The sequence below is a fragment of the Leuresthes tenuis genome, unplaced genomic scaffold (assembly GCF_036924035.1).
Source record: "Leuresthes tenuis unplaced genomic scaffold, fLeuTen1.0.hap1 SCAF_22, whole genome shotgun sequence".
In the NCBI taxonomy this organism is placed as follows: Eukaryota; Metazoa; Chordata; class Actinopteri; order Atheriniformes; family Atherinopsidae; genus Leuresthes; species Leuresthes tenuis.
Window position 1 is genome coordinate 7,692,544 of NW_027325376.1, and position 21,673 is coordinate 7,714,216.

Here is a 21,673-nt window from a genome sequence, read left to right on the forward strand (position 1 = left end):
TTATTGAGAAATTAAATATTAATATCTGAAATGAGCACCCTTATACTTCAACACAGCCTGAACCCTCTTAGAGAAGCTTTCTTCTTATTTCTTTAAGTAGTGTTCAGGAATAGTTCTCCGGGCTTTTAGAAGGACATCCCAAAGCTCTTCTTTGGATGTTGGCTGCCTTTTGTTCCGTTCTCTGTCAGGATGATCCCACACTGCCTCAATAATGTTGACGTCCAAGGTCTAGGAAGGATTCATTCCTCCATAAGCCCTGTTGCCACTGATTTTCAGTCCACTTCTGGTGTCATTTGGCATAGCTCAGCCTTTTCTCCCCGTTTCCCTTCCTTCACTTTCAGATAATGTTCATCTGCTGTCTGTAGTTTTTCTTATTTTGTGTTATATCTGGCTAATATTTTTTAGTATAAAATAGTTCTTTGGGAATCACCTTGTTGGTAAAAACAAAATAAAACAAACAAAATATACCTGCCAACCTGTGTTATCTTTGTTTTTTTTTCTATAGATGTAATTAAAGAAATGGGAATAAATGATAGTAACAAAGTGCCTCATTTTGAAACTGCATCTGTGCCAAGTCATCTGTTACCTGTAGCTTCAACCTTACATATTCCTCGAGTCAGGTGCTTTTTCGTGCTTTAATGATTCATAGGTTTGTGTTAAGTTACTTAACAAACGATTAAAAAAAAAAGGTCAGGTCGACTAAAAATGACTGAAAGCAGAAAATGTCCTGTGAAAATCTTTGAAAAGACCTTCAGAAAGTCTAAAGAACTACTCAAGATTACACGAAAGTGGATGTTTGGAAGCAAAACATTGACAAACAAGGAGTGGCTCTTGACCTTTGCACATCATCTATTTAATGCCAGGTTTGTTCAATATGTTTTTACATATGTTTTTATGTTTTACAGAAGGCTATAATACAGTAAAGATACAGTGAGTGGGGGTGTGTGGCAGCCTGCAGGGACAAGGGACTTACCAGGAGCAGCGTGGCACGTTGAGACGAAAACCACCACAGACCACAACCAAATCATGCACAAGTCTGCAAAATGAGAGGTGGAAAAAAACATTTTTACACCTTGTAACATCGACTCACTCCAGTTTATCTTAAATCAACGCAGCTGTGATAACAGCAGAAGCTAAGAAATATTAAACCATTTATGAACATGATTTTTTGTTTGCTGAATAAATCTCGGCCTACCCATCGCGTCCTTGTAATTCCAGATTGATTTATCCGCCTTTCGCAGCGAGGTATCCTCACTAACGATATGAATAAAGATGCGGGACAAACTCAGAAATACTAATCTGAAGCTATCCAAGGTGCAACCGGAGAAAATTCGTTACAGACTTCGAAAAATGGTCGGCGGTGTGTTTAGGCTCATTCGTTAGGAAGGACTATACTTTCACTTTCGCATTCCAAAGAAAGGCGCTATGTGTGCAACGTGGTGGTGGTGGTGGTGGGGGGGGGGGGGGGGGGGGGGGGGGGGGGCGATCCATATCATTTACAGCGTCTTTTGAACTGGATGAACATGACTCGGTTGGTGGATGACGCAGATTTAATTTCCCCGCGAATAATGAAGATGAGCATACACGTGAAGTCCGCCTGCAGCAAAAGAAGTTATATATGTGTAAACCTACATATATACATATAGCATATATGAATTCTGTATGGAAAAGCAAGCTGGGCTTTCAATATTGTAGCCTACTCTTGTTCTTGTTTTAATGGCCTTATTAACCACGTTTTGTTTACGCCAACAACCGATAAAGGGTGTCGGACGTCTCTTATTATTTGGGTCCGAATCTGAACAGTTTGGCAACCACTATTCTAAAGCTGTGTACTTCAAGTGTACTACGAGTATACTTATTTTATGTTAAAACTCAGGCAGTATACTTTAAGTTTACTTTTTATATACTATATTTTATATACTGAAGAAAAGTATAGTTTAGTACTTGGCTTGTACTGAAAAGTATAAAGAAAAGTCTACGACTAAGCACATTAATACTAAGACTTACTCTTATAATTTAACACTAAAGCGTATACTTGTACTTTAATATACTTTTACTTATATGTATACTATACAAAGTACTAATACTTAGTTTAACTTGATCCAAGTACAGAATAAGGTCAAGTCGCTGACTCAGCAAAGAAGGACTTGATTTCATACAGGCTCTTTGTTTTTGAAATGGACATCTTTAATGATTTTAAGCAGGCATTTGTAAATACACTATATGGTAAATTTTAAAATGTTATAAAGTAAACAACAAAGAATAGTATTGTTTTAGTGATTCTAAGTTAATAAAAGTATACATAGTATACTAGTAGCATATAGATAAGTGTACTTGTTGTATACTTAAAAGTATACTTTTATAAACTTAAACATGTTCCAATTTAGTCCAAAGAAGTATCAAATTAGTATACTTTCTAGTACACTACAAAATACATGGTCCGTAGTATACTTGGTAAATGGACTTGTACTTGTATAGCACTTTTCTAGTCTAACTGGCTTCTAACACTACATGCCACATTCACACACACTCATACAGCACATCTTAAGTATACTACACATAACTACGTGCATTCTAATCATTCATACACACATTCATACCCCGATGGATACATCGGGAGGCAACATGGGGTTCAGTGTCTTGCCCAAGGACGCTTTGACATGTAGCCCGGGGAAGCCAGAGTCAAACCACCGACCTTCCGATTGGTGCAACTGCTCTTCCTCCTGAGCTACAGCCACCCAACAGAGAACTTGCTATACTCAAGCATACTTGATAAAATTAACTTCAAGTATACTACTTTTTGCTAAGGGTAGTCTTTTCTAGAATTTTCTTATTTAATAAATTTTCTTTCCCTTTCATTTGTTTAGGTAATTCACCTGACAACTGGCTTGGGCTACCTCAGGATGGTAAATGTTCCTCTTCTTGTTATAGCATTAAATAAATGAATAGAAAATAAAGATGTTTGATTGTGCCTCAGAGCGTTTCAATAAATGTGATTGATTAAATAAATATACCAAATAGTGTTTTTGTTTTTAAGGCATGGCTCGATATCAGAGCGATCTCTTTAAATGATGTGGGAACGAAATCAAATATCTTAGAGATATGTCTTTTAACACAGATTTTCGCGGGACAAGAGTGTTTATGTTTTTAAGTCCTCACGTGAGAGCGCTGCGTAAAGGTAAACGGTTAACACGGTAATGGCCCCGGATGCCATACAATTACGGCTTCAAAATAAGAGATAATAGTTTATGGTGGTATGAAAATTAATGCAAAAAAATCTTTAAATTATTCAGTTTTTATATAATTAGACTTAATTGTACTGCCAACTTAAGTGTGAAGCGGACGATCAATTGTGAAAAGAATGAGTTAAAAATGTGGAAACTTTTTTCTCTCTCGTATATTTTATTTTGGAAGACTCAACCGGATATTAGATTTTACTATAATTTGCCTTGATAGGGATCGAGTGCAGGGGTGTCTCTGGTATCATAGTCCAATTTTGTAAGTTTTGTGTCGCGTACCACTTTTTATTCACTTCAGCATTGGTTGGAAACTACTCTGTTTAATATTTTGAGCTTGATAAGTCAAGCTAACGAACATTTGGGGTTTCTGAAATGTTATTTTGATTCGTTAACGTTAGCTGATACTATAGCTAGCTTCCCAGGGCTGTACGGAAGACTGGCAGTGAGCGTTGACGGTGTAGTTCACTGACCCTCGGCTACATGGCGACTTAGCGACTGGGCAGCGTCATAACTTTCCCCTCGGTTATTTTCTCAGTTAAAATGTCCCATCTTGACTCTGACGATACCACACCGTTGCTTCGGGATGATACAAGCAGGTAAGTGCAAAGTTCAGGAGCTACTTGACAAATTAGGGTAGGTTTTCCGTACTGGGAGTTGTGAAAATGCACAGTTTACTGTTTGTGGAGGCACCGGTTGTTCCTCCATGTGTTGCGTTTTTAAATGTTGTGTCACATCAATTAACTTGTATGCCCGCCTGTCATGTTTATCAAACTATATCCACAACCTTTATTCACTGTTGATATCTGTGAGTAGTGACGGCTCCCAGGATGAGGACTACAGAAGCCGGTGGAGGTCCATCCGAGTCATGTACTTCACCATGTTCCTCAGCAGTGTAGGTGAGGACATTCATGACTTATGGCCCTGTCAGACAGACCTCGACTACTACACCACGGTGCTATTTTGCCCATTATTTCCTATTGTTTGTGCTGCAACAACAGTCTACTCCAACGACTTGATTGATGTGGACAGTGTAATAAGAGTAATCCGTCTGTTTGCCAGCGGATGAGTAAAATTAAACATAAAGAAAGTCCAACTCACTGAAGGAGTCTCAGAGGATTTTCTGATGAGAAGTAAAGCACAGAAAAGCTTTGAACGTGTAAGTCAATGCAAACAGAACAAATAGAAGTCCTGTTAGATCATTATGATGTCTCTACAATGTTTGTGTGGCAATGGGGAACAACAACAAATTGTAGAAGAGGATATACAGTTAAGACGCAAAGCCAGGAATAACTCAATTTCAATCATCATATTTGAAAGTTGAAGTAAAAACAATGTTAATGTGGTCAGAGAAGGATGTGGTCGGAGAAGGATGTGGTCAGGAAAAGGATGTGGTCAGGAGAGAGTAGAGGGAAATGCACTTGCATATAATTAAGAAATAAAATAATTGTGATAAATGGTGGAACCAACAGGAAAGAGCAAATGTCCCTGATGCCAGTAGAGGAGCCCAGCATGAGGTATGGAGGGCATATGAACCCTTCCATGCTTCTGAATCGATTCACAAATGTCCAGAATCAGTTTTCTATGTATTAATTGAAGAAGGAAGTATCTGGACATTCTGTAGCATGCATGAGATGACTCATTAAGAAATCTGACAGGCACCCTTTCCATAAAAAGCTGGCATTTGGAAGCACTCTGGGACGCATGAAGTCGGGGTAAAATACTTTGGAAACATGACGAACATTAGAAACGGCATTATACATCTCCCCCTGGGGTAGGATGAACCAGAGGAGCATTGAGTGAGCTCTCATCTTGGAAGGGCGAAGCAGAGTACTAAGTCTGTCGCGCCTTTTATTGCCAAGGTTTTAAGTCTGCATTTAGTCTCAGAACCAGGACTTTTTGTGCTATGCTGCACATTTTGGAGCTGAGATACAGCGAACCACCTTGAAGATATTTTGTTGACATCGTGATCCCCACACTCTACAACAGGGATGTCAAACTCCGGTCCTCAAGGGCCGTTGTCCTGCAGGTTTTAGATATTTCCCTGCTCCAACACACCTGATTGAGATCAACGCCTCATTAGCTGGTTTGTGCAGAATGTAACAATCTTTTGAAGAGATTCATTTAATCTGAATCAGGTGCGTTGAAGCAGGGAAACATCTAAAACCTGCATGACAGCGGCCCTCAAGGACCGGAGTTTGACATCCCTGCTCTACAACAAGGCTTAAACCACTTAGAAAAGAAGGAGGGATACCTGTAACATGTGTTGTGTGCGACATTACCACAGTATCTTACCTCTCTGTAACTGCACGCTTCATCACAGATGATGCAGGTAGTTTCTCAATATGATTTATACAGGAGAATGTTGGTTAGATTTGTATTATGTTTCATTAGCAACTCAGAATAAGCTGATGTCTTTTGGAAGTAAATTAATCAGAAATCATACAAAGTGGTCACATAGTGAGGGGAAAAAGTGAGGTTCTCGACTGTGAAAAGTTACATCAAGATGCATCAATAATCGCATTTTATTGTGACTTTGCAGACATCTGAATAGTAACTGAATCAAATCATGATGTGCCTAGAGATTCCCACACCTAAGAGGAGCTGCTTTTCAGGCATGTGGAGAATTTATAGAAGATAAGGTGAAGAAGTGGTTATTTGTATCAAAGAAGTTATTCGTGTTTAAGAGGAGACCAATGAGACTGAATCCACTTTGTTAACTGGATGATTCATTAAATCGGCCTCAATCCTGCAGCTTTTTTAAAGAGAGACTGAATCACTTCCAGTAGTTTTTTTAACTTAAAATCTTTACAGGATCTTTGACAGGGTGTGTTTAATCTAAGCTCTCTGTGTCCTTTCAGGTTTCACCATAGTCATCACATCACTATGGCCCTATTTGCAAAAGGTATGCATCCCTTGCCTTTCTCGGAGTATAATTATTCAAATAAAGTACTGTTTAAAAGCAACCTTGGAAGGGCAAACAGAGAGTAAAAGGAATATTTTGGGATTTGATTTTGGATTTGCAGAATTACTGCTGTGTGTGAGAAGTACCCGTAAACTTAAACTTTGGTATAAGTGGAAGTCTGGGGCCTCATTTGCATTTTTGTTAAAACTTAAATTGCAGATGTTCTGCATGTTGATCAAGGTTGCAGCTGCACGGCGAGTCAGACAAGTTTCTAGTTAACGATGGGATCTTCTGTAAAACATGCTCATGCTTGTACCCGCTGTGTTTCCTCAAGATCGACAGTAGTGCTGATGCCAGCTTCCTGGGATGGATGGTAGCAGCCTACAGTCTGGGACAGATGGTGGCCTCTCCTATTTTTGGCTTGTGGTCTAATCACCGGCCACGCAGGGAGCCACTTGTGTGCTCCATTTTCATCAACCTGTCTGCTAACATCTACTATGCCTATGCATACCTGCCCAAGACCAATAACAAGTACCACGTGCTCATGTCCAGAGTCTTCGTGGGCTTTGGAGCAGGTGATTTTTGAAAGCCTGAATATACTCTGTTTCTAAGTTTTACACCATCGGTTAATAATTGACTGTTTATAAGTTTAAATGGCTTTTAAATTTAAATTCTTGGATGATTTCATGACAGGTAATGTTGCCGTGGTGAGATCGTATGTCGCTGGGGCTACATCACTGAAGGAGAGGACCGGTGCCATGGCAAACATGAGTGCCTGTCAGGCGCTGGGTTTCATCCTGGGTCCAGGTACACTATGCAATCCTAACCAGAACACAGAGTCCTCTGAGTGTAATGACGAGCATGAAAAACAACACGGTGGATTTAATTTTGAACATTTTCGTGTCTTTTCACGCACTCATCAGCTCTGCAGGCGTGTCTGTTGTTCATCGGTGAGCAAGGTGTGACGGTGAACTTCATAGAGCTGCAGCTCAACATGTACACGACACCAGCTTTACTGGCTGCAGCGTTGGGACTCATCAACATCCTGCTTGTTTTCTTGGTATTAAAGTGAGTGCACAAAGACTCGATGTGTCTCCTCGGGCTTCTGTGGATTTCGAAATTTGAGCACAGCAAATTGAGATTACTTCACCGCATGCTCCAGTGAGCCAGTTAGAGATCAATGAACTTTGCTACACTTTTGTCGGCACATGCAGTGTCTTGAATTTCTTAATTCTGCTTTAGTGGATGGTTAGTTTTATCATTCTGTCTGTCAGAGAGCTGCAGTCGAGCTGATTTAGTAACAGCAAATTTTGCAAATGGATCAGATTGTCTGATGAAAACACAGACATGGTTAACTGGATTAGTATTAAGTATAGTTGGGTTAAATCATAAATCCACAACACTTTTGAATAGAAGACGAATGAATAAAAACAAGCAGATGATAAAAATGATCAGTCATGTTTTCTTTACTAATAAAATGGGTCTCTAATGGGGCACATATGGAAAACTAAACGAGACAGTCATTGTTCTCAGGATGTAAAAGATCTCTTTTGAGTGTGCTTTCAGTGTCTCTCTTATTTTGTGGTAATCTGTTGCCTCAGTATCGCTTCTTAATTGGTTTATTTTTCCTCCTAAATTTCCTCTTTTTCCTCCACAGCAGCTAAACAACCTGTTTCATTGTTCAGATGAGCACCCAATCAGCTATTTAAGGAGTTGCAAACTTGTCCTTTACCCTCTTGTCTTTTTCTGTCATCAGAGAACATCATGTGGATGAAGATGGGAGGCACATCCGAGCTATCAACTACACCTCTGAAGGTTTGTACGGCCATACTTTCTGGTCAGGACAACATTTCACTGGGGGTCACGCTCTAAAGGTAAACTACAAGGAAGAGCAACAAGAAACGTGGACACTGTCTCATCACTGTTTGAGCCTAAATATTTAACTGTCTGAGATCAGCAGGCTGAGGGTTTCGGATCATTTTGATGACCAAGAACTTGTGGAGCAACATTGCTGGAGTAGTTGGAATTAAATTTGAGATTCCAGCACTGCAGTGGTTAATTTCTCTTAGCAGCGGCACCTGTTTTTCAGGAAGTAACTGCAGTGTGGATGAGTGTAGATATTGTTATGGCACTGATAGATGAGATGTATGATAAATGTGATTTCTTTTTGCTTCTGTTGTTAATCCTGTTCTCCTCTTTGGCGCAGATAGAGTCGATATCATCGAAGAAAGCGGAGAAAGCATCGATCAGATGGCTGTGCTGACTTCCAACATCTTGTTCTTCATCGTCATGTTTATCTTTGCTGTGTTTGAAACGTGGGTATTTCCTCCAACACAAACTACAGCAGTCGAGTCAGAAAATAACAGACTCATCCTCTGCCTCCACGTCTAAAGTTCTAACCGAATGTTTTCCTTCAGAATTTCCACCCCCTTGTCAATGGACATGTTTGCCTGGACAAGGAGAGAAGCTGTGCTATACAACGGCATTATTATGTGCGGCATTGGATTTGAGTCAATCCTGGTGTTTGTGGCTGTGAAAGTAGCCGCTCAAAGGTGGCGTACCTCGTAATGTTGTGGATTTAAAACATATTTCAGCTTTTCTGAATTTGGTTTATCAAGAAGACTTAATTTTTTTCCAGGTTTGGGGATCGTCCAGTGTTGCTTGCAGGCTTTTCTATTGTATTCTGTGGCTTCATCATTCTGCTTCCGTGGGGAAATCATTACCCTAAAATCCAGTGGGCAGGTATTGGTTGATTTGATTGCAGAGAGTGTTCAGCTCACCTGTTGATCTGTGTTTAATTGTTATAACCTGAATATTTCTTTTGCATTTGTGGTCACGGTCTTTCTTTTCATATCAACATGCAGATCTGAAAAACAACTCAATGCTCAGTCAGATGTCTGCAGCCACCAACGGCACTTTGGAGCCCACGGGTTGCCCTTATGAACAGACCTGGTGTCAGTATATCCCCGCTATTCACCTTGCACAGTATCTCTCATCTGACGTCCTTATTGGGGTGGGATACCCAGCCTGCAATGTCATGTCCTACACACTGTATTCCAAAATCCTTGGGCCTAAACCTCAGGTAAGTGTATGATTTGTAAGAAATAACAGATCAGGCTGGTCTGAACCACTTTTACATTTCTGTGCTCAAAAGAGCTTCTATAACGATGCGTCTTCCACTGATTTCCTCAGGGCGTGTACATGGGCTGGTTGACAGCCTCAGGGAGCGGGGCACGGACACTGGGCCCTGTCTTTGTCTCCCACGTCTACACCATCCTTGGACCTCGCTGGGCCTTCAGTCTCATCTGTAGCATGGTGGTAGGAGCTGTGATCCTCCTCATCTCAACCTACCACAGGCTCATCGCCTTTTCCATTCGCCATGGAAGGATTGTAGCATAACGGTTCACATTGTGGGAACTAAAGGTACATTTGGCCAAACACTTGGCTAAAATGACAGCCTTTTGTTTCTCTTTCTTATTTTAAACGTGGTTACTGATTATCCTTTTAAAAGTTTGTATCTCAGGGTTTAACCTTTAAATTTGGTAATAAAGAGATATGGCCAGGTTATTTCTCATTATCTGACCCCAGTCAGATGCACAGAGGGGGTGAAAGGAGCTGCACTTATGGTTTATAATACAGTAATAAGCTGGTGTGAAAGCAAGCGTGTGACTCATTTCAAAGAAAAACGCAGATATTTGTGTGTCATGATTTTGGTCGTTTAAGAAATGTTTCCATTTAGATTTTTTTTTTCTTTTTTTTCAAAGTGAACGATTCCAGTTAAATGTTCCCTTGACTATGAAGGAAAATTACTGGTAAAACGTTTCCTATTTCTGATAATGGCTTCACCTGTAGTTGTTTAAAACTATGGGATATTATGATCCTTAAATGACTCAGAAAGTGACTTCTGGGTGTGTGTACAGATTTAATAAACTAAATGATGCATTCAATTTTTATGTGAAAAACTTTAATTGTGTTCAACATGATTTAATTGATCCTTTATCGATCCATTTTGTGCCACCATGTTCCAGAACTGCAATCTATAAATTGATCATTGTTTCAAGATATCAAGAATGGAAGAAGGAGAAAGAAAATTCAGATTAGATTCAGAAGCTGAAGCATCAACATTGTGGTGCTGATGGCTGGACCTTTTTCAGGATCACTTAACAGTTAAATGGCACCACTGAAACTCCGGTGTCAGTAGCATGGAGGAGGACCACAAGTATAGGCTGTTATCTATAAGGATGAGCTAGCTGGAACTTTAGGGGTTAAACATGGACTGAAAATCAACTCCTAAACTTCATGCAGCTCTCTAAACAGACAATACTTTGTCAAGAAGTGGGGAAAGATCAAATAGGGCTGTAATCTTTATGAAGGACAGGTCCATCACATGCATTCCAGTAATCCACAGCCTGGAAACCAGGAAAGATGACTGGTCCCACTTTTGACTTGACTTGAATCCACCAAAAAAGTGTGGGTCCTTTCAGATTTTGTACGAGGGAAGACAATACACCTAGTTGTTGCTTTAAAGACAGTTGATCATGAACAGATAAAGATAGGTTAGTGAATATTTTTGAAAGGCCAGAAATGTAGTTTGAATATAGTTTGTGTTACTTTTGTGCAAAGAAATGAGAATGACATTTTATGTAATTGTGTTTCTTATTTTCACACTTAGAGTTTACGCATAAAAACACCCTATATGAACTTTAAATTGACAGCTGATAGGTGCAAAAAATGTTCAGTATTTGCTGTTAAGGAGAAGATAAAAGCTGAATAGTTGTGGATTTACAATGAGGTATTTTATTGTTATTTACAATGACCAGCAGTGGGCATCAATGGGTAAATATTCAAGGGGTAGGGCCACATTGCGCATGCGTTTACTCCCCTTCCTGCTTACGTAGAGTTGTGAGTAGTTGAGAGCGCGCGGAAACGCGAACGCAGTTCAAGTAAACAGCTGCTAAAGTCAGTATAATAAATGCAGCATGTGGTATTATTAAGTTTAGTCTAACAGTATAAGACGTCGAGACTTGGCGTGTATTACTAAACATGCAGGGATTTAAAGACGAGACAGGTAAGAAAATTGTTATTTTGTCGTTATTAAAAAGTTCGTATTTACTCTGGCTAACTAACTAGCTAGCTCACTCGTTCTGGTTATTGTTATTGCTGAATGGTGATGAATCACTCCCTAACCCCTTTTACTTAACACTCAAACAAATGGGGTTTACACTGTTGGCTTCCCTTTTTATTTTCCAGAGTTAACGGGCATCCGTATGATCGTAAGTAATCTCTGATGTTTTAGTTAGTAAAAGCTCACATACGTTTGTAGCTAATACGGACACTGCACTGCTGTCAACGTTGTCAACCATCTCAAAACCGACCAGCAGCTGTCATGCATCACGTAAGAAAAGCTAATGTTGTACTCATCCGACTAAACTCCGCTTACTGGAATGATTTAAAACCGTGCACGCACTGACGTCCTGTTTGTGTCCGGCTTCAGGAGCGTTTTATGCGCGCAGCTGTTTCTCATAAAGCCGAACAGCTTTGCACTTGAGACGATGTGCAAAACGCTGAAATTTGTTTGCATTTACTGACGTGTTACTGACACCACAGTCGTCGTCGGAGTGTTTACAGCTTGGTGCATCTAGATTCAAAGTTGCCTGTAAACAAATACATGTCAGGCGCACCACGTTCTCTATTTGACCCGAGTTTGTTTATGAAGGCTGCTCAATGTAAATGAACGTTTTCACCTTATTGTCAAGGACAATAATATCAACATCGCATGGACATTTTGATTTGATGTGGGACAAGCGCATGTGTATTGATGAAGGCTGCTTTATACTAAGAGGGAGTTCTGGTCTTGTGTGCTCTACATCTAACCCGCAGGCTCAGGTGGGTGCAGGAGTGGAGTGTATGTATCACAGGGTGTATCGTGCTTGCAATTTTAGACGATTGTTGCACATCATGATTTCCTAAAGTCGCACGGCCGGTTGTGTTTATTAATGGGAATTTTGTGCTCTGAGCACGCATCGGAGAAATCATGTCCCGTTGGAAGTAAACTGGTGGAAGGCACATTTACTGAGTATTTTAGTTCTACACATACTTCTATTCTTAAGAGGGAAATCTGTACTTTATGCTCCGCTGCGTGTATACAGCACCTTTTAAAAGTTTGTGATATGTATGTGTTGTGTCTGATACTTAACAGGTGTTCGAAAGAATGTCAGGGAGAGTTGGTTAGGGACAGTGTCCCAGATAAGAGATGCACATAGTCAAACATAAACATTTTGAGAAAAACCCATTCCTCAGTTAGTGCGCCCAGGGGAAGCCTACCAGATACATTATATTCTGGCTATTTGCCTGTTGACTGGGACACGCAACATCTTCATGGGAAGGTTTTACCCTACCTAACGGGAGAAGCACCCACAGTGAGGGAGAGATCGCACAGACTTTGGGGCTCTGAAGATCTCTCCAGATTCTGATGAATCAACCACATATGTTTTAAAGAAATGTGTATTCACAGTCCGATGTCTCCTCTTATATATATTGTTTATATGGTGCTGCACCGCTGCTGTAGCCTTAATTTCCCAGAGGGAACCTCCTGAGGGATCAATACATTAGTTTTATACATATATAAATGCGTATAAAACTATCTGTGAAGTAATTCCGACGAGCTGGGTCTAAACTGATGATTCATTGTTGATAATCTAACGTCATAAATGAAGATCAATCAGTCAGACGGAGCAGTCCAGTAACTTTAAGAGATGTACATTTAAATTGAAGTGTTGCTGTATTTACTAAAGTGAGGAATCCACAAAATATTTTTTTCTTTCAGTCTGTTTCCCCAGAATTGATGTGAAACAGCATAAAATGACAGTTGACACTGGGTTTTGCAATCGTTGCTTTAACTGCATCAGTGCTGCCTTTTTCCAGCTGCCACATTCTAACACAGGTGTTTGTGGTTTCCGTGTTAATTTTCAGTACATTAACAAGATAAGATCGCCTCGACTGTAACTAACTGAAAGGCTAAATTTGTGTAAAACCCTCAACCCCCACCCCAGTCAACATTAGCTAATGTTGGCATCCTGTGGGTAGCTGATTATATCTGTTACAGGCTACTTTTGAGAGGATGTAATTAGTTGAATGTGGAAATATTCTCCAAATTGGATGAAACCTTAAGATTAGTGTTTATGTGCCTGTGAAAAGAACGAAACTTATCTGCTGAAGTGGATTCAGTGACTCAGTTTGTTCTGGCTAAAGGAAAGTGAAACAAAGATATGCTGCTTCAGTCTCTATAATCTCACTGCAGCTCAAGGACTTCAGACAGCCTTGGGAACATACCAGATATCTTGCTCCTTTTTTTTATTCATTGTGTCAGTCTTTACTGGAACTTGAATGTAGGTCGACTGTGGAAGAGTTTCAAGACTGAAGATGGTAAGCTAATCTGATGGTTTTAAGCAACAATTTGGGACTGTCATTCACACCTTTTTCTCTCTCCTGTTTAGCAAAGATTTGTGGGAATGTTTGAGAGCCATCCTTATATGCAAAGGATCATTCAATGCAGCCTACTTGGTAAGGAGATATCGCATATTACAACAGTCACAGGTATTTGTCTCGATGCTTGTGTTAAAATGTGTAAAAAAACAAAAAACTAGCTGTTGATGATTATGAGAGTTGGACACACAGTCATAACGGTTTCCATCGATACTCAGGTAACAATGAAGGATTAAGAGGGAACCATATGAGGTCATCCAGCTCTGATTATCAGGCTCCTCAGCATTATTATACATCAGCTCGTGACTCTTCCTGCCCACCCTTTGGAAAAGTTCAGGTAAAGGAGAGTGTAAGTTTACTTCTCCTTTTCTTGTTGAAGTCAAATATTTCATGTTGATAAGAAGCTATGTGAATTTGTGGGATGTTTGTTTTGCACTTGTAGGATACTGAAAGAAAAGCCAGATTATTACAAGAAGCGAAGACAAACAAAGAAAAAGCTGAGAAAAAGCGGCTGAAAAAACAGGTAGGTGCTGCATTCTGGGGCACGAGCTCTTCAGAAATGACTGAATAGCAGCTTGTGGTTGTGAAGCGTCGTTGCATTTCTTCTTGTCGGACAGAAACAGAAGGAAAGGAAAGAAATGGAGAAGAAAAAACAACAAAACCCTGAAACAAATAAAGAGGTGATGATAATATGCTTAATATCTTTAAAAGAGTGCCACGAGCTGCACACTTACTCAGATGAGTCTATGTGCTTTGCTCTACAGGGGACAGATGATGCACAACGATCTAAATCGGAGGAGAGAAAACCAGATAACGATAAAAAAGGAGACGGCACCAATTCCAGTGTGAAACTGTCAGCTGCAGCTAAAGATACAGACAGCGACAGCAATCACCTAGAATCCAGTGAAGAAGATGGCGACACCAAGAATGACACCAGTGACTCAGAGGTACCACTGCTCCTAACCACATAAAGCAGTTATTCTTTTATAAATGACAGTTGTTGCTCATAATAATGCAGAATTGTTTTTTTTTTTTTTTAAACTAACATGATAAATGATTCCTGTTGGTGTGGAGGAAATATTTTGATGTCCTATTGACTCTAGTTGGTAAATGTACCATTTACGGTGTAAAGTAACGTGTCCGTCCATCAATTTTTCTCAAGGAACTGGATATGACGAGTACTTTTGTGAGCAAAGCTGCTCTTATTGCCAGACGTAAACTAGAGCAGAAGTCCAGCGCTGATAGGAAGGAGAAAAAGAAGATCCCTGACAAAGAAGGGCGTAAAAATGTTCCCAACAAGTCAAATGAAGACCATGACGTTGTAAAGGAGGCTCAGAAGGTGGCCGGATGTCCTGCATACGAGGTAGATTTTGAATAAATGAAAAATTAGTATTGATGTGTAACATATATGTTCCTGTTTAAACAGGATTCTGTCACACCCAGCAGCCTCAGCTTTGAAGATAATGTAAAAATAAGTACTGACCTTGCAAGTAAGTTTACCCCGTGTGCACATTCACTGTTCACATAGTTTATTTACGTTAAAGTCATCTTTATCACTGAGACTTGAATTTTAACTCGAGTTCCTGCTTTTTGCTTTCTAGATATTGGAAATAAATTTGCCAGCGATGGCAACTATAATATGGCTGTGAAGTATTTCACAGATGCGATTAAATGCAACCCAACAGAATTTAAGTAAGAGCATGTCCCTTCCCCTTTATTTTTACCGATCTGCGCTCACACAGCCACTGACTTCTTTCATGTGGTGTTCAAACTCTCTTTCTGTCACAGGCTGTTTGGAAATCGTTCCTTTTGTTTTGAAAAGTTGCAAGAATACGACAAAGCGCTGACCGACGCAGAGTTGTCTCTCGGCATATGTCCAGGCTGGGTTAAAGGTCTTTTTAGGAAAGGCAAAGCTCTGGCAGGTCTAAAGGTAAATGGTCTACCCTCCACTTTTCTAGATCAGGCGCCGCTGACTCACTTGAACTCTGTTATCAACACTTTGAGAGTTGTATTCTGGGAAATATAGACATCTCTTTAACCTTTTACTGTCAGTCATGCCTCCTCTGTTTATATTGAACTGTGATTCTGAGCTCATGAGCCAAGATTAGAGTCATATGATGAATTGTTAATCAGTGGTTGTAAATATTCCTGTAGAAATGCCTTTGTCATGAGCAGTTTATTTATAGGTTAGCTTACTCAGACTTTGCTCCCTTTGGCTAAACTGATTGCTGCCATTATTTACATGTATTGACAACCTGTTGCAGTAAACATTAATAACAAGACACTTGATGAATCTCGCTGTTTTTTTTTTTTAATCCATGATCTGAAAAAAAAAAAAAACTGCTCACACAGAGAGTTTGCACAGATGCATTTTTATTATTAATCTGTTGCAGATATTCCCAATCAGAGTAAAATAGAGCCATCGAGCTCTGAGGATGATTTTGTGGTCAAAAAGTAAACACTGGGTCCATCACATCACCCAGAGTGAGGATAATGTTTTTACCATTGGAGAAGAGCTATGGAATCATTGTTTTCAGATGTAGAGTTTGACACCCTGCCTGTTTGACAAGAAAAACTGCCCCCAGTTTACGAGAACCAGTGGCTTCAAACTGCCAAACCACTCCCATTAGGCTTCAGACAAAGGCAGGAAACCTAATCGGTTCTTAAGACGTAATGGCAAGAGAAGGCTTCGGAGTCTGTGTGTAAATGTGATGGACAAAATGTGACATTTATTATTGAGAGATGACAAAATACACACTCGGGGCTGCAAAGATTTCAGTTCAAAGTCAGTAGGTGGTGAAAAAAATGTTTTCTCCTTCTGTTTCAGAGGTATGAAGAGGCTGCCCAGGCCTATAGGGAAGTCCTCAAACTTGAGAGTTCATATGCAGAAGCTGCTCAGGAACTCATGCGGGTGCAGATATTTCAGCTAATGGTGTGTAACGGTCACATTTTCTGTGGCTGCGCAGCCACATAATGGGAAAAGGGGAGTAAAAAATAGTGCTGCAACTAACGTTATAACGTTAATCTTTTTTGTATCGCACAAGAAAAGTCATGTCTTGTCAGATTAGAATTACTGCAGAGTTCATGATGACAGAACACTCATAAGTGTAAACCTGAAATTCTGTTTTTTCCCTCAGGAATATGATTTCACATGGGAGGAAAGCTCCAATGCTTTAATTATTCACGGGACTGTAAACGCGGCCAAAAATGTGCTATTTAAATTACACCAACGTCAGCCAGGTGAGGGTCCTGTTCAGAAGCTGCTGTATTCTGCTGGCTTTTGGCAATTTGCTTGGAAGCGACAGTTTGAATATGTTTTAAGTCAAATGCCAACTAATAGCTGGTCTTCGTGTTCTAGGAGCGGCTTTAAATGGCACTGTCCCGCCAGCTCAAGTAGCCAATGTCACCGGAGTCTCGCCGATCGTCTCTGGCAATACAAACCCTGCACTTTTTGGTTTTTCTGAGTCCCACGATGCACCCAAAAAACCACTTATGAACAAACCTTTAGGCTCAGTCCAGAATATAGCCAACGTCCAGAGTCAGTCAAAGCCTTTTCTTATGAAGATGAACTACGGTGATAACAGACCATCACTGTGAGTATTTATTTGCTTACTTTGCAGGGTCATTCATTAGAAAGTCTTTAGTTTTATTTTAAATTAAAGGAAGAAGTTGTAGTAAATATTATCTGGAGGGTCAGACTCACTTGATTTCTCTTTCAGACTGCAGAAACCTCATATCAGTGCACATTTCTGATGAAATTTTTTTACTATTCTGCTCAGAAAACTGTGGCCCTTTTCAAATACTGTCTGGAAATATGTAAATGTTTCAGTTACAGAGAATCTGAGATGATGTTAACAAAGGTTAATTAATTTTCTTTTTAACCTTGTAAATAAGGCGTTTTCTTTTCTTTTAGGGAGTTGTTTCCAGTTTGGGTGGGAAACTTGAATAACCCAGTAACTGATGCCGCAGTCACCGACCTGTTTGGCAAGTAAGAATGTTGATTTTCAAAGTTAATTTCAGCTCAGCTGAACACAAATCCACCAAGTAAAGACTAAGCTGTGGTATTTTTATGGTTTTATTGTTCCTCTCTTTCAGGGTTGGGATCGTCTATAGTGTGAAGGTTCTGCATTACAAACGTTGTGCCTTTGTCAACTTTACAAAAAAAGAGGACTGTGATGAAGCAATCAGGCGCTTCCATGTAAGTACAATCTAAATTAGGACTGAGTGATTTACTGAGGGACTGTGGGTTTATCTTTAGTTATATTATACTGATTATGTACATGAGAGGCAGTCCTTTTATCAGTTTTAATGCTACAGGTTCGCCAGGTTGCCTCTCTTGTACTACATAAAGTCAGTCCTATGTACAGAGTTCTGTGACTGGAAAAACATGAGATTAAACCAGTTAGACTTTTCTAAGGATAAATTCTATCATGAAGTAGTTTGTCTTTCCAGACAGATGCTCATTAATCTGGAACACTTTCCAACCTCGAACTGGGTAAAATGAGTCAATAGTGCTCCTCTGGAGAGACTTTAATCCTGTTCACACATGTGATATGTAGCATGAATAATGTTCCTCACCCTTCATTCAGACATGCCTGTGAAAGCGGCCACAGTGCACGTGGGATATTTGACAGATTGGACAGTCTATTAAGTATAGTAATGATCCACAGTGGCTTGCAAAAGTGTTCGTACATGTATGTATATTCCTTATGGGTAAGACCCTAAATAGGTTCTGGTGCTACAAAGTACCCTCAGAACTCATATAGATGGTTCACTAAGGTCCACCTGTGTGCAAGTGTCACATGATCACAGTATATAAACACCTGTTCTGAAAAGCAAGCAACACCATGAAGACCAAAGAGCTCTTCAAACAGGTCAGGGACAAGCAGAATGGGGTAAAAGAAAATGGATAAATGAAACTTTAATAATCCCTCTGAGCGCCATTAAGTCCATCAACACAAAATGGAAAGAATGTTGCACCACCACAAACCTGCCGGCTGAGGGCTGTCCACAAAGACTCAGTGAGTCTTTAAGCCATAGAGCTGGGTTTCATCAGAGTAAAGCCGTGGCTTACAGATAATTAGAAGAAGTTAGATGAGAATAAAATGCTACGCCTGATGTAAACCCAACACCTCATCACCTGAAGGACACCATCCACACAGTCAAGCACAGCGGTGGGAGCATCATGCTGTGTGGAAGTTTTGCACCGGCAGGGACTGGAGTACCGGGCAGAATTGAGCTCGAAATGGAGGAGTTAAATGCAGGGAAATTCTTGAGGAAAACCTGTCTAAGTCTTCCACAGATTTGAGACAGTTCACCTTACAGCAGGACAATGAGCCGAAGCATTCTGCTAAAACAACACTCGAGTGCAATTTTCACCTAAAAAAAAAAAAAGACATACCCAAAGTAAATTTAAAGCTGTTCTTGAACCATTTTTAGTAGAGTCTGACAGAAATGTTGAAGGTTTGCAGCAGCAGACTGTGTCTTTATGGACTATTTTACTGGAGAACATTAACTGCACCCTTGCCAACGTTAAAGGACCATTATGTTTGAGTTGTATCTGTTCTTGGAATAGGTGAGTTGCATCATTTTTATTTTTTTTCTTTGCGATGGGTTTGACTGAAGTGTTTACTGTGTCTGCAGTCATGGTTGGCTCCTGAAATGGCGTCATTCGAATCTCAGGGACTTTAGCTTTCCAACGGTTATAACGTGCAACATCTGTCGTACACCAGCAGAACCCATCCAACTTTGAAGCACTTTTGCTTTGAAGAATGGATTAAAAATACTTTTGCAACCCATTGTAGTAATTAGAATGATTCCTACATCAGCTTGCTGGTTGTCTGTCAGTCGTTTTTTTTGTTACTCTTCCAGTAAACTGATGTTCTTCACAGGGTTGTGACCTGAATGGCAACAAAATTGCTGTGCGGTACCCAGACAGGATTCCTCCAGGCATGGGCATCTCCAGGTCTGCCCTCAGAGCAGATGACCTGCAGGATGAGAATCTCAGGTTAGTGCTTTTACCTCAGACATAGAAATAGGTTTATTTGCTTCCTTTGCTGGTGGAAGATGGAAGGATTAGCTTTTCGTTTATTGGTTTAATTATTTAAAAACAGTCATATTAGTGTGGCTCTCCGACTTGCAGATGAGTCTATATTTCTAGCTTACTGAAGTGTTCCTCATGACTGAGAGTTGGATTTTACATGTCGCCCACTGACTACAGGCAAAATGCAGCTGGAAGCCAAAGGCCTTTTCGTCCTTACAAACCAGTGTCGGATCACAGAGACAACTACTGACAGGAGACCAGATGCCTTCAAGCTGCATTAGTCTTATTGTTGACTTCAATTAAAAATAATATAACTTGGTGTTCAATACAAACTAATCAATGATATCTATGCTGTTGTTGGACTATAGACTATAGCTCATGTTGATCCAAACGTACAATCTTCTGTATTTCTTTTAACCGAAAGTTCAAACTTAGGTTTTATTGAAAGTATTTGATTCCAAGTGTTAACAAAAACCTGAAGGTTTCTAAAGCTCGACAGATACTTAAGTGGACTAGTTTTCTGTTGATAAAGTATTTTTTAATGTCAGAATACAGGAGAAAATTGTTATGCCAAGTACGTGTTCACTTTATATATTGGACTATGTTGTATTGCTGTATTGGGACTCGTCACCTCTTTCCAGTATTGTATCAGCTGTGATAAAATAGTACAGTGAAGGGATTGTTTTTATGGTTTTCATCTTCCAGAAAAGACGCATTAATATTACTGGTTTAGGTTTCCGTGACCGTTATTTACATATCATTACATCATTCGAATGACCTGCTTCTTAATCCTCTACATTCAGTGTGTTCAGGGGTGTTTGACTCTCTTTGGAATACAAGTTAATTTGATCCTATTTCATCACAGATGGTTCTTAAAACTGCGTACAATTTAAAATCTACACGTAATGCTGTCAGAAATATTTTAATAATGCCTTTTTAAATTCTGCTCTTGTCATCAGTGGCTGATTTCTGAGGTGGTATATTTTTTATCCACATGCCCTCATTAACCATGTAATATGTTCCATATCTGAGGATTAAAGAAAACTTTAATATTCTGCATTCACTGCCTCATTGTTTAAACAATCTTTAACTACATCGCTTTAACTTTTTTGTATATTTACCACAAATCTGCACTAAATTTTCAATCTATTTACATTCAGTCATTTGGGCCATCGCCCGCCATCTGGCTCATGTTTAGGTGCTTGAATTTGAAATATTGTATATATTGCGGATTTCTAAAAAATACATCTATAAATGCATAACCAACTAACTCAAAGCAGTAGTTCTGGGACTTTAGGCTCTGTAATCCATCTGCTTTTTCTACAAGTACACTGGATTGTGAATATACAAGCCTGTAGGTGGCAGCACGAGCAAATTATTGGCTCTAATGAACTGGATGGCTGAAGATTCTCAATAGACCGATGTCAGAAATCATTCCTGAATAAAGGACACTTCCTGTTACAGCACAAATGTCTACAATGTCATTGAATTTTATCAACATACCTGTATGACACGTGGCATGCGGAGCTTCTGCTGGACCTGCAACAACATCAGTGATTGTTGTCCTCATTCAGTATCGTGCAGTAAGTGAAACTGTTAAACAGCAACTTTGCTTTACATGGGTTACATTTGAAACTGATGAGTTTTTGGTCATTAATTTGACAATGTTTTACACAAGTGAAACAAGAGAAAGCGAGATGAGCTGTATTCAGAGCAATTCTACCATCGGCATCCTAAAATGGCCAGAGCAGCATTTGGTGTCAAACATCGACACATGAAAACAAACTTGAGCTCAGTTTGGTTTTCATGTGCACCAAGTTAATCATTGTAAGAGCTGCCAACAGATATGAAACTGTGAATCCGAAATGAGCAAATTTAGCAAAACGAGTATCTTGGCAAGATCAGAAATGTGAAGTGGACATCTTAGGCAAGTGTGAAAAACATTCAGGTTCCACCTGCCTTCCTGTTCACTTTACATCTGAAGATGGGGCACTCCTGTGGAGC

At 39.8% G+C, this 21,673-nt stretch overlaps 2 protein-coding genes across 5 annotated transcripts; both read left to right on the plus strand.

Moving 5' to 3' along the window:
* Window positions 1-3,454: 3,454 nt before the first annotated feature.
* Window positions 3,455-10,103, plus strand: mfsd8 (major facilitator superfamily domain containing 8). The gene is made up of 12 exons (XM_072376395.1): window positions 3,455-3,835; window positions 4,053-4,135; window positions 6,098-6,141; window positions 6,476-6,716; window positions 6,835-6,948; window positions 7,065-7,209; window positions 7,898-7,956; window positions 8,348-8,456; window positions 8,559-8,693; window positions 8,780-8,883; window positions 9,006-9,223; window positions 9,334-10,103. The coding sequence occupies exons 1-12, from the start codon at window positions 3,780-3,782 to the stop codon at window positions 9,538-9,540; spliced, it is 1,515 nt and encodes a 504-aa protein (XP_072232496.1). The 5' UTR covers window positions 3,455-3,779; the 3' UTR covers window positions 9,541-10,103.
* A 935-nt stretch (window positions 10,104-11,038) lies between these two features.
* Window positions 11,039-20,728, plus strand: LOC140282403 (uncharacterized). 4 transcript variants are annotated; one of them, XM_072376993.1, is made up of 17 exons: window positions 11,039-11,209; window positions 13,638-13,704; window positions 13,845-13,975; window positions 14,069-14,149; window positions 14,244-14,306; window positions 14,391-14,573; window positions 14,789-14,965; window positions 15,053-15,116; window positions 15,228-15,318; window positions 15,415-15,556; window positions 16,454-16,558; window positions 16,764-16,866; window positions 16,985-17,219; window positions 17,540-17,614; window positions 17,722-17,824; window positions 19,518-19,633; window positions 19,847-20,728. In XM_072376993.1, exons 2-17 carry the CDS (start codon window positions 13,653-13,655, stop codon window positions 19,917-19,919), a joined length of 1,794 nt encoding a protein of 597 aa, XP_072233094.1. In that variant the 5' UTR covers window positions 11,039-11,209; window positions 13,638-13,652; the 3' UTR covers window positions 19,920-20,728. The 4 variants fall into 4 exon arrangements, with proteins under 4 accessions (XP_072233094.1, XP_072233091.1, XP_072233093.1 ...); XM_072376990.1 differs by lacking the exon at window positions 11,039-11,209 and adding an exon at window positions 11,390-11,414; XM_072376992.1 differs by lacking the exon at window positions 11,039-11,209 and adding an exon at window positions 11,390-11,414 and having other exon boundaries at window positions 13,845-13,963.
* The last annotated feature ends 945 nt before the right edge of the window (window positions 20,729-21,673 follow it).